Source organism: Dasypus novemcinctus, chromosome 6, assembly GCF_030445035.2.
Source record: "Dasypus novemcinctus isolate mDasNov1 chromosome 6, mDasNov1.1.hap2, whole genome shotgun sequence".
Classification (NCBI taxonomy): Eukaryota; Metazoa; Chordata; class Mammalia; order Cingulata; family Dasypodidae; genus Dasypus; species Dasypus novemcinctus.
In genome coordinates this window covers 68,890,515-68,903,144 of record NC_080678.1, presented here as the reverse complement: position 1 = coordinate 68,903,144, position 12,630 = coordinate 68,890,515, and the positions used below count along the sequence as shown (strand labels likewise).

The 12,630-nt window shown below is 39.9% G+C and overlaps 1 protein-coding gene across 3 annotated transcripts in view; it reads left to right on the top strand.

Annotated features, from left to right (window-relative positions):
* Window positions 1–12,630, top strand: part of ANK3 (ankyrin 3) — a 345,711-nt gene that overhangs the window by 155,935 nt on the left and 177,146 nt on the right. For all 3 annotated transcript variants that reach the window (XM_058298890.2, XM_058298891.2, XM_071215805.1), the window contains one exon: window positions 819–917. In XM_058298890.2, coding sequence (XP_058154873.1) covers window positions 819–917 — 99 coding nt within the window. The remainder of the gene's footprint in view (window positions 1–818; window positions 918–12,630) is intronic.

The window sequence follows — 12,630 nt, the reverse complement described above, 5'->3', positions numbered from 1 at the left end:
AAACTATGAAAGTTGAAGCCCTTATGCGTCATGTTCATTTGTCATATATTTGCCCTTTGTGAACAGTACAGCTTAAATGCATATTGCTGCTTTTTAAACATAAAGAATCAACATGTAATTTTTTTTTCAAAATGTGGACACAATTCCTTGACAGTCTGGAAACAATCATAGGCCCATAAATGTGTAAAAGAAAGACTAATGGTAAACTACATTTGAAATCCTGGAGAACATGGAATTTCAGATTGTCCTAACAATATGGCTGTTCCTAGAGAGTAGTTAAAAAAAAAAACACACACACACACACACACACAGTTTCTGTGAGGTTGCTGATAAATGCCTGAACATACATAAACCCAAGGGGTATGAAAAATCCTCTGACTATGCATGTTAATGTCCGATCTCCTTGACCGCCTGATGCTCAAGCTGAACTCCTGGTCGGCTCTGAGTAATGTGACACTCCTTGAACTCAGTCTGGGCTGACTTAATCAGCCACCTGTTAGTCAACTACTCATTAGCAAAATTGTAGGAAAATTCCCTGACTTAAAGACACAGGATTTTAGAGCAAAAAATCATCATCTCATCCCTAAATCAGCTCATTCAAATGAAATAAATATACTTGGACCCTGCCCCACAGAGTGTCTTCTGTAAAATTCATGCCTTTGTTAAGATTCCTTCTAAAGAAAAATCACTGTCAGAGGGACCTGTTCTTCTCCAGAAGAAGAGAAAGATCTGAGACATACTGTGGGAGGTGTAGGAAGCAACATTTTGATTAAACTGAGGATACAAAAACCATGCTGATTTTTTCTTTCCTTCCACAGAATGACATCACACCTTTACATGTTGCATCAAAAAGAGGCAATGCCAATATGGTGAAACTACTGCTTGATCGAGGAGCTAAAATAGATGCCAAAACGAGGGTAAGAGTATAAATTCGATACATGCCCATTCTTATTTTCAAGATGCAGTAATCCTTTCCTCAGACCTCTGGATTGGGTAAGAAAAAATTGGGGATCTCTTACTCAGACCCAATGTTGGTTTTATTTTGTTTCAATTATTGTAGTCTCTTGGAAAATGACTGGTAAGTTTATTCACCTTAAAATGGGGTGACCATGCATATCTATAAATCTTGATTTTATGTTTAAATAGTGCATGGCTTTAATTACAGAAATATGGACTCTAGAGTCTTTGGTTAAATGTTCAAGAATGAAATCATTACTTGACACTGCAGGCTAAACTATTTGGTCAGTATTAAAACTGTCAGTTCTTTTTTTTTTTTAATCTGTTTAGGTTGGTGTTTGACCTATTGCTTATGCAGCATGATGCATTGTAGAAAATGGAAGGAACTGAGACTTAGAGTCCATTTTGAATCCTGAACTCTGGGCATAGTTAATTGGCTTAGGCATACTGTGTAACCTTTCTGTATATAATTTCTCTATCTGAATTTTTAAAAAATTAATGACCACTATGAAGTATTACTGCAATGAACAAAATAAAGTTTGTAAATTTTGCCAGCATAAATTAGGCCAGAAATAAATTCCAGCCATTCTTAATCTATCTCACAGAGATAGATTAATTAGCATTAATTGGAGAAAAAAAATCAAGGGATTTTTCATGTGTTTCTTTCAGGGTCTGAGCAAGAACCAGCCTAATAAAGAGGTAGTCTCACCATGAGCATCCATCTAGTTAAGAGGTTTAGAGGTTTTCTCTGTCTTATAATTGTACCTTCCTCAATCCTGTGCTTCTCTTTTCCAAGAATCCCAATTTCCATGTTTCTGAAACTGGCCTGGATCCTGTAGCTCTTTGATTTACTACTTCATTTATTTGTTTTATTCCCCCAACTGCTAAAATAAATACCATACAATAGGTTGGTTTAATGATGGGAATTCATTGGCTCATGTTTTCAGAGGCCAGGGGTGTGCTTCCTCCAGGGCCAGTATCTTCTAGCTGGCCAGCAATCTTTGGGGTTCCTTGGCTTTTCCATCATGTGGCAACACTTGCAGCAGCATCTTCTCTCTCTCCTGGGTTCCGTTGATTTCCAACTTCTTGCTTCTCCCATTGCTTCTCTTTCCATGTCCAATTTCCTTTGCTTATAAGGACTTCAGCCAGATTGGATTAAGGCCCACCCTCATTCAGTTTGGGCACACCTTAACTAAAAACACTTCAAGGTTCTCTTTACAAATGGGTTCACACTTGCAGGACCAGGGGTTGGGACCTGAGCATGCCTTTTGTGGGGGACATGATTCAATTCCCAACATGATTCATTCCTTTTATTCACTCAACTAGTAAATGATTATTGATATCTCCCGTGAGCCAATATGGTTGGTAATAGAGGCATGCAGTGAATGAGGCATCACTTCCCAGGCCTCTTGAAGCAGATGGTCCAGTTTGTCTTCTCTGCACTGACTGTGGACTCGGCACTGGCCTGACTCCAGCCAGCTAGAGATATTCGGCAGGAGATCTGAACCTCTTTTCTCTGTTGATGACTGTTGAACCTGAAAACCATGTACGTACCTTAAAAGAAACAAACTCTCTAGAGAGCAGAAGTGAAGGAAAATGAAGATTGAACCCTAAAAGACTGTCTGATTGGGACAATAAATTGAATAGAGATCTTATTGAACTGACTTTGCATCATTTCAATAAGAAGGACTTTTCGGTACATAAAGAAGACAAGAAGAGTTGCTTTAAATGGGTTCCTCTGCCAAGTGTAGGCTATTTGTGGAGGTTATAAGGATTAAAAGATAGAGATGCATTGCTTATATAGTGTTGTGTTAGATTTGCTAATATTTTGTTGAAGATTTTTTCATCTGTGTTCATGAAAGATATTGGTCTATAGTTTTCCTTTTGGTAATGTCTTTGGTTTGGGTATTATTAGGATAATGCTGGCCTTATAGAATGAGTTAGGCATGTTCCCCCTGCTTTTATTTCCTGGAAGAGTTGTAGAGAACTGGTATCATTTCTTTAAATATTTAGTAGGTTTCACCAGTGAAGACATGCAGGCCTGCCTGCTGCTTTCTGTTTTGGAGGGCAATTAATTTATGGATTTAGTTTCTTTAAAAGATACAGGCCTATTCAGTTTACCTATTTCACTTTGTATACATTTTTGATAGTTTCTGCCTTTCAGGGAACTGGGCCATCTTATCTAAGTTATTAAATTTGTGGGTACAGTGCTATTCATCAGTTGTCTTTGTTTAAGCAAAGATATAGACTTCTTTTTATTCTCCATGAAGTTTTAACTAGGGATTTTCTCATCTCCAGTGTTCTGTGAAATGGAATGTGAGTGTGAGGGAAACACTTGGCAAACCAGAGAACAGAAGTCTGTCGGTTTTTAATTGTTGTCTTGTATGGGGTAAGGAGGAAGTGGGTATCAATTGTGCACAGGGTAAATTCCTGGCAGTTTATATGGAAGAAAGTGTAGCATGTGCCCAAAATATGTAAACTATTTTGTTTTCTCCTCATCAAAGTTTCCCTTCTCTCTTGCTGAAATGACTAAGTAGTGATTGGGTGTGGGTGAAAGGAAAGGGAGCCAGCTAAAATGTCAGAAGGTCAGAGGGCAGTAGAATTTTTCATAAAAACAAGTTTTTAACTGCCAATCCAACAGCCCCAGGAAAGAAAGCTCTTGAGAAATTAAGAGTTACCTACCCGTCACTATCAGCCAGTACTTACTATTGTTGTGGCTTCCATGCTGCATCAACAAATCTGACCCTACCCCCATCAGTCCTCCTACCTTTGGAGATAGAAAACCATCCCTGGACTCCACCTCGGTGGTCAGCTTTGGAAAGAACCTCACTGGCTTGCCCTAGTCCCTGCATGGGCTGCTTATCTAATAAAGGAGTCCATTTAAAAGCTGACTCTGAGAGACCTTTAATTCAAGGAAATAAACTTATATTTTGGTAAGGATAATTCACATAGGACCTGAGCAAGATCTTACCAGCTGGAAAAACAGGGGGAGAATGAATGTTATTTTACCCTAGTGTCTGATTTCTAGTCTTTGGTGACTAGCAAGTGGCAAGATTGTGACCTTGGGAAAAGTTACCTTCCTGAGTCTTTGTTTCCTTCCCAGGACAAATGGAGTTGTTCCCAGTGATCTCACAAGTTCCTCCCAGCTAGAAGGCCACAGGATTTGTAACTTTAAGAGTTCTTAGTTATCATAAAAGTCAAGATGATGATGCTCAAATCTTCCCTGGAGGACTTCACTTAGGATCTGATGAACCACAGAGCCTTCATGTTTCTATTGAGCTCATTTCCAGAAAGCTTTGCTGTTTTCCAGGCTTCCTAAAGCTGACTAATAATAACTGGCTTATGAGCATATGCCACTGTTGCATAGCCAAGTGTCAGTATGTAGAGTATCTGTAATAATGGTGGGAAAAGTGTTGAGATCAATACTTATTAAGGCAGATTTTTTCATCTTGTCTATATGCAGCATCCACATCTTAAAATGATTCAAGAAATTCATTTGTTTTCTTAAAAAAATATCTTGGTGGCTTTATTTGTTCCTTTTTAAACTAAAATACTTTGTCAAGTATGTTTATTTAGGGTAGCCTGCTCTTTCTTTCCATTTAACTCTTGCTATCTTCATTGCTAACATGAGAGTTTGTATTCGCGTTAAAGGAAATACTTGACAATGGATGGGCTCTTGTCATTTTCATTTCCCTTTGTATCAATTCCCAGCCAAATCAGAGGCTAACTGTAGACCCTAAATCAGAACCAGGTTATGACTTTGCAGCAGTTTCTGAGTTCTCTTTTGACTTACTCTTTGCCATCCAATAAATATAGCTGTGTTTATATTTAGAGCTTTAGAGCATCATCTAGAGTTGCAGATAAGGCCAGTAATAATACTTTGATTAACAGAGCAGTGCTTTCCCATCCCCCTCCCAACTTCCAATCTTCCTAGCAAGGTGCACTGCCCATATCCTCATATAACCCCATTACTACAATCTACAGCTACATATTGCTATATTGATACATACTAATGTACATATTTGTCTGAGTATCTCTAACACTCAGCACAATTCCTCATACATATTCCATGCTCAGTGAGTATTTTTGCTGAATATTTAGAAATATGATCTGTTCCTTAATGCTGCATTTAATAAGAGGAGTTAATTTACTGAACTTTATACTGGTCCAGTGGTCATGTCATTTTTCTCCATGAAGTTAACAGCACCCAAATCATTTATAAGAATGAAGAGATATTTTTGTGCAGGTAGATAAAGGATTTTCTGAGTACTTCTAATCCATCCTTTGTTGAATTCTTTACTATTCTGGGAAGGTGTCAAGGGGACATCTGGATGTCCTATAATTTTATTCTTTTTCAGTTATGAAACAGGTTAATGTTTCTCAGGTTAAATTCTAAATAAAAAGAATTATTGGTTCTTGTTTTTTGTTGTTGTTTCATTTAAAAATCCTTTAATATTCTGATAGCTTTAGTTGTGAAAAAAAACATGACAATAATAAAAGGTTCTTGCTATATCCTTCTTTATGTCTTGTCAGATCCCCCCAACTCTTTTTACCCTAAATATTACACTGTGGTATTTAAATGGAAAAACAGCATGTCCCACCTCCCCGCCCCCCCAAAAAAAACTAACCAAAAAAAGATTTCTACCTCATTTTAGACTAATTTTAAATATATAGCATGTATGGGAGGAGAATAAGAGGGGGAGTTTTAAAAAGGTAATTCTCCTCCTATAAATAAATGCCAGAAATGAATTCTTGTTTTTAAAAGGACAATGAATTCTTTTTTTTTTTAAGATTTATTTTATTTCCCCGTCACCCCACCCCCATTCCCCAGTCTGTGTCCATTTGCTGTGTGTTCTTCTGTGTCTGCTTGTGTTCTCATTAGGCAGCTCCAGGAACCAATCCTAGGACCTTCCAGAGTGGGAGAGAGGCGATGACTCTGTTGCGCCACCTCAACTCCCTGTTCTGCTGCGTCTTCTTGTTTTCTCTCCTCTGTGTCTTTTGTTGCGTCATCTTGCTGTGCCAGCTCTCCACGTCAGCCAGCACTCCTGCATGGTGCTGCATTCCCGCATGGGCCAGCTCACCCTCACCAGGAGGCCCTGGGCATTCAACCCTGGATCTCCTATATGGTAGACAGGAGCCCAATTGGTTAAGCCACATCCGTTTCCCAGATTCTTTTAATAGAAAAAAATCCATTTCTTCAGGCAGAGGTAAGCCTGAGTATAAATTCTAATTCCAGCCATTTACTTGCCATGTGTCCTTGGGTACGTACAAAATCCCTTGGAGCAGCTTCCTCATCTATAAATAGAACCACTGATGCCTTTCTTATACTCTTGCTGTGAAGATTAAATAAGATAATAAATATAAGGTGCTTAGAGAATATGGACATTCAAAAAATGTTATTTCATTTCCTCTTAGGCCAAACCCATAACTATATGATACATACAAAATGAGGTTACCATCAGAATTTTGGTGAAAATATAGATACCAGAATAGTTTTGCCATCAGACTATTATTTTATGTCCTTTACTTTATCATTGGCTATCATTATCACTCTCTTCTCCTGAGCACTGTCTCATTTTCTTTCATTGTCCAGTTTTTAATTAAATATTCTGCCCTGTTTTACATCCTCAATATAAGGAAAAAAGTATTTATATCCACAGAGTTCTTTCTGCTTCACTTTCTTTTCTCTCTAGAGTAAGTAATTTGCTTAGGAGGAAGAAAAGAAAGAGATCTAGAGGACACAAATCAAGATAAATATGTTTCTTCTTAAAAACATTTCCCAGGTCATGAATTTGTATCACTTCAGTATTTGCTTTGTGCAAAGTCAGTCTGTATTCTGGGATGAGTATTCCTAGATACGATGACAGTGTTCTGCTTCATGCTTTTCAGAGTAACCAGGCCTGAAATAAAATCTTTTTTGACCTTCACATATGCAAGCTTTTATTCTTAGGCTCACGCAGGCAAGCATTTTGCCCAGCCAGGGCGGTGCAGTTCCCCAGCTCACTAATAAGATTACTGTCACTGCGATGAAATATGAGGTCTGCACTAGCCAGTTTGTGTGGCTTCAGAATTCTGCCCAGGGCATAGTTGTTCATTAGGTTAGTTCTTTAAAAATCAAGGGAATTGGAAAAAAATTACTACCCCGTGCAATTTCATTTTCCCTCTTGTGTTACTATGGCAACTCAGCATCCCTCTCTTCTTTTCCCCTGCCCAACTGTGTACACTGCCTTTCTTGAGGCAGCCTCCCTTGGGCCTCCAGAACTGCTTTTGTCAAGCATTTTTCAACTGGAGGTCAATGTCGTTGTATGTAGCTGAGGAACTGCTTCTCGGTCCAGGACCCATTCTAAGTGACACTGTACATTAATTATAAATTTCTGGGGGATAGCAGCAAGTATGAATTCTTATTTCGAAGAATCAGGAAAAAAAGCCTTGCTCCAATTATAGGGAAAGGATCACACCAGTTCAACTGCTATGTTGCAAAGCACAATATCCATGATAGCTCTTTTTTTAAGCTTAGAGTATTCTGAACTAGAAAAGAAAAACCTTATGAAGAATTGATTCTTAGGGCTAACAAGACTGAGTTGCTTTTTAAGTCAAATCATGATTTACAAGTCACTTATTCTATTGAGAATTTTATTTTTCTGGAAAGACAAGATGTTTTAATAGCACTTCTGAAGTACAGAATGAGTGTACTCAAACAAAAAGAATCAAGAATAACAAGAAGGGAAACACATGGTGCTCAAGTGATAGGGCTTCTGCCTACTATATGGGAGGACCCGGGTTCAATCTCTGGGGCCTTCTGGTAAAAAAGAAAAAGAGAAAGTGTGCCTGCATGGCGAGCCAGTGCCCACACGGTAACCAGTGCCCAGACAAGTGAGTCACATGGCAAGATGATAACACAACAAAAAGAGAGACAGGGGAGAGTCAAGGTGAAGCGCAGCAGAAACCAGGAACTGAGGTAGTGCAAGTGACAGGGAACCTCTCTCCACATCAGAGGTCCCCAGGATTGAATCCCAGTGAATCCTACAGAAGAAAAAATGAGAAGAGAAGAGAGCAAATGGACAGACAGCAAAACCAGCAGGGCAGGGGGAGGGGGAGGGAAAAAATTAAAATTAAAAAGAAGCAGGGAAACGGACTTTGGCCCAGTGGTTAGGGCGTCCGTCTACCATATGGGAGGTCCGCGGTTCAAACCCCGGGCCTCCTTGACCCGTGTGGAGCTGGCCGTGCGCAGTGCTGATGCGCGCAAGGAGTGCTGTGCCACGCAAGGGTGTCCCCCGCGTGGGGGAGCCCCACGCGCAAGGAGTGCGCCCGTGAGGAAAAGCCGCCCAGCTTGAAAAGAAAGAGCAGCCTGCCCAGGAATGGCGCCGCCCACACTTCCCGTGCCGCTGACAACAACAGAAGCGGACAAAGAAACAAGACGCAGCAAATAGACACCAAGAACAGACAACCAGGGGAGGGGGGGGAAATTAAATAAATAAATAAATCTTTTAAAAAAAAAAAAAAGAAGCAGAAAAAAAAGAGTAACATGGAAAAGAAGCTTTAACTAAAAAGTATTTTTAAAATAGCCAGAAAACCTGTCATTCACTCACTCCATTCATTTACCCAATAGTTTTTCATTAAGCAGCTGTCATGGACATAGTACTGAGTTAGCCACTCTGAGAGATCCAAATATGCTTGAAACTATAGACCTTATCCTCAGAGACAGACTAGTTGAAATGATAATATATGTCCACAAATAACTAAAAAGCCAGGTAGAATAATATGTTCCCCCAGAGAGATACAAATAAAATAAGGCAGGAGTTGTAAAGGTAAAAGACTACATCTAGTTTTGGAAAAGATTTCAAAGAAAGATTGTAAGACAGTAAGGATTTGGAGCTTGAAGAAAGTGGAACCATAATCTCAGGTACATGAAGTAGCATGAGCAAGGGAGAGAAACGAGAAATATGAGAAGCTCTACCAAGTGCTCAGAGAAGGTTAATTGGAGTGGAACTGAAGGGAGTGGGGCAAAGTCAGGTTAAACCAAGTAGCAGCTACTGATTATGAAAGCTAACCTGAGGAATTTAGACTTGATGAGTTGAGCTGTGAATGACAATTACTGAAGATCTTCTTGAGCAGATGGATATCAGCCAGGACTGTGCTTCAAGAAACTGAATGATAAATCATCTGTTCCAGTAATTTATACAGAGGGAAAGCAGGTTCTTTTCTCAGAAGTCTCTTTAAAGCCAATTACTGAGACATCAAGGTTTCAGAGAGAGAAGCTTTTCATTGGTTGCGCAAGCTGTGGAGCACAATGGCCTCATGGCCCCAAGGGTGAGTTCAGTCTAGAATTGCCATCACAATAGTAAGCATACACAAGGGTGAGGGGTGAGACCACTCTAGCTAGCTTCTGTAATGTTGTGGTGGCAGCCGAGAGAAGTTGGTGGTGGGGGTACTGAAGGCCCGGATGTAAGACTTTTCTGAGGAGAGTTTGTTAATGGCCAGCCGGGCCCAGTGGACTTGTGTCCAAGGCCGAGCCCCGAGCAATATTTCTAGGTCATTTTTATACAGAGTGAGGGTCAAGCGGCACTTTGGTGCAAAAAGGACTTTCTTTGTTACTTTCTTAGAGGTTAGGGGTTTGTTTGGATACCAGGTAAGCTTGGAATAACATACCACCCACATACCAGGTAAGCTTGAATTAACATATCACCCACATTCCTTCTGGATGTAAGTTCGAATACGTATTCAGTCTACATCCTTCCTGAATATGCAAAGCCTATAGAGTCTATATCACTTAATTGGCTTTCCAGAAACTAGGCAAACTTGGATACAGAACTAGATAAGTTTGAATTCATGTACAGGCCATATTAATGTCAGGTATTAATGTTTTGCTATTTTATAATATAAAGGCACCTATATAATGATTTAGTAATCATAATTATTTGTTAATTCTTTTTTTTAAAGATTATTTATTTATTTCTCTCCCCTTCCCCCCCACCACCCAGTTGATTGCTCTCTGTGTCCATTCACTGTGTGTTCTTCTGTGTGCATTTGTATTCTTGTCAGTGGCACTGGGAATCTGTGTTTCTTTTTGTTGCGTCATCTTGTTGTGTCAGCTCTCCATGTGTGCGGCGCCATTCCTGGGCAGGCTGCACTTTCTTTCGCGCTGGGCAACTCTCCCTATGGGGCGCACTCCTTGCACGTGGGGCTCCCCTATGCGGAGGACACCCCTGCATGGCAGGGCACTCCTTGCGCGCATCAGCACTGCACATGGGCCAGCTCCACATGGGTCAAGGAGGTCCTGGGTTTGAACCGAGGACCTCCCATGTGGTAGGCGGACACTCTATCAGTCGAGCCAAGTCCACTTCCCTCTTTGTTAATTCTTAACCCTCAGTTACAATTTCAAAACCAAGGAAATTAGTTCAAAATTTAACAACAACAACAACAACAGTATTGAGTCAGTGCCTACTAATTTTCCTCTTTTTAAATTTTCTTTTTTCTTCTTATCTTTTCTTTTTTAACTGAACTAAGGGCTGTTGTCAGAACTCACTGGGTCTTCTAGGTTCTTTGGCTATGTCACATACAAGAATTTAAGAACATGCCGGTTTAATTAAGCCAGTAAAAAGGATTTCTTGAGAACCAAGAGAAAAGAGAAAAGTTCACACCCTAGAAGGGGATGCAGGCTTCCTCCAGGCAGAGAGGTGCACTTGGGTGAGGATGGGGGGGCCTTTATTAAAGCCGTTCTTCCCCCCACCCCTTCCTAATGTCCAGGAGGCATCCTAGCTGTTTGCTGGCCTGATCGGTTGCCTTTTCATCCTCACCCATTGGCTCTTAGAGGCCCAATGGGGAGGCCTGTTGGAGTTAACCCAGGCTTCCTCTTGAGCTCAGGAGTTCCAAATGGGAACTCCTGGCCAGGGCTCAGCGGGGTCTTTCCAGCTTTGTTCTTAGTAGCAGCCTTCCCTCAGGGGGGTTCCAGGGGGGGGTCCCAGCTGGGGCAGGATGTCTTCCTTAATCTTCTCTCATTCCCTACACCAGCCTGCCTCAGTGGAATCACTGAATGGCAGGTACTTTCCGGTCTCACTGTGGATCAGCTGGTCTTGTCTTCCGTCTTCATGACTGTAAAACCTGTGATGCTAATTAAAGATCTTACATTAACGTGGGGCACCAGTCTTCCACTGACCTGTAAATGACCCAGCAGCTGGGCAGGCACGGCCCCTACAGCTGAGCAGTCATGGCTTCTTGTACACCTTCCTGCTGAGGCGTCCTTCCTGCCAGATTTTGGGTATTTGAAAAGCCAAACACCTTTGAAAAGTGCCAAAACACATTTGAGGTAGATCCAGAGGATTCGGCCACTTGTAATCAGTGTTAAAAATGCTGCAGGAAAAGCTACAGTTGAAAGAGCTCTGCTTCCTGTAGCAATCTGCAGTGCACTTAAAACTGATGAGTTTTACCTTGGGGAACTGGCTGGCATGATCATTGAAGCAAGGTAATTAAAGGAACTATGGCTGGAATGATAGCACTTCACAGTGCTTCCACGAATGAAAAAAGCCACCTTCCCTTGTGGAGTCTTTAGATTCCCTGGATTTTTAATAAATAAACACCAGTGATCAGAGATAGTGGCTCCAGAAAGTACACGGCTAAGGGTGGCTGAAAGTTCAAGCCTGCAGCTTTGTCTTAATAACTTCTCCCAAGGCATCCCTTTGTTGTCTTGCAGAGAAGGCATTAATAGCTCTGATATGGTTCTGAATTTAGCCTGTTCAGCCTTGGATGAATAATGTAACCTCTTTGAACCTCAGTGTCTTCATTTATAAAATGAAGATTATACCTTCGTCATAGGGGAAATTGTGAGGATAAAATATATCTTGGATTTGCTTCAAAATATACAAGGAAGTAGAAAAGATCAGGATGTGGATGAATTAGCCATGAGATGATAATTGTGGATGCTGAGTGCTAGGTTTTAATATATAGGGGTTCATTACACTGTTCAATCAACTTTAGTCTGAAATATGTTTGAAATTTCCATAATGAACACTTTTTTGTAAAAAAAGATAAACATTTATGACTGTAAGACAGCAGAGTATATGTCAAAGAATTTAAGAGTTCATGGTTAAAAAAGAGTTTGCTCTTAGATATGCAAGTAATTTGCAATCAGTTTGTAACATTTTGCTTTGAGGAAGATACTTTTCAAGGATAAATGAGTTGAGCAAAATAATTATTCTTCTGTGCAAGCATAGTTTAAAACACCTATACATGTTCTGTCACTTCTTTCTTTGAGTCTATTTAAAAGAAAATGACAGAAACAGTTTTGACCTTTCAGTCCATGAAAGATGATTGCTGTATTACAGCATCTGTGTGAAATGTTTTCTTTTGTGGTAGAATGTAAATGTGATTATTGTAGTATTTCTCCTTCCGCTCTTCTTAGGTTTCACATTACCGGGAAGACATTTGGACTTGGTGATGTTTTTTATTTGTTCACAGATTTTATTTTATTTTTATATTAGCAAAATGTTTTTACTTGAAAGGCTGTTAGTGCTTTACTATGGTTTATAAAAGCAAGTGTTTGAAATCAGTATAAAAGCAGAATATTTAAACATGGTCAAACAATATTCAAATCAGCTCATGTAATGTTTACAATTCAAATCTTTTTTAAAGAATTTTAATATTAGGTTGGTGCAAAAGTAATTGCTGCATCATTTT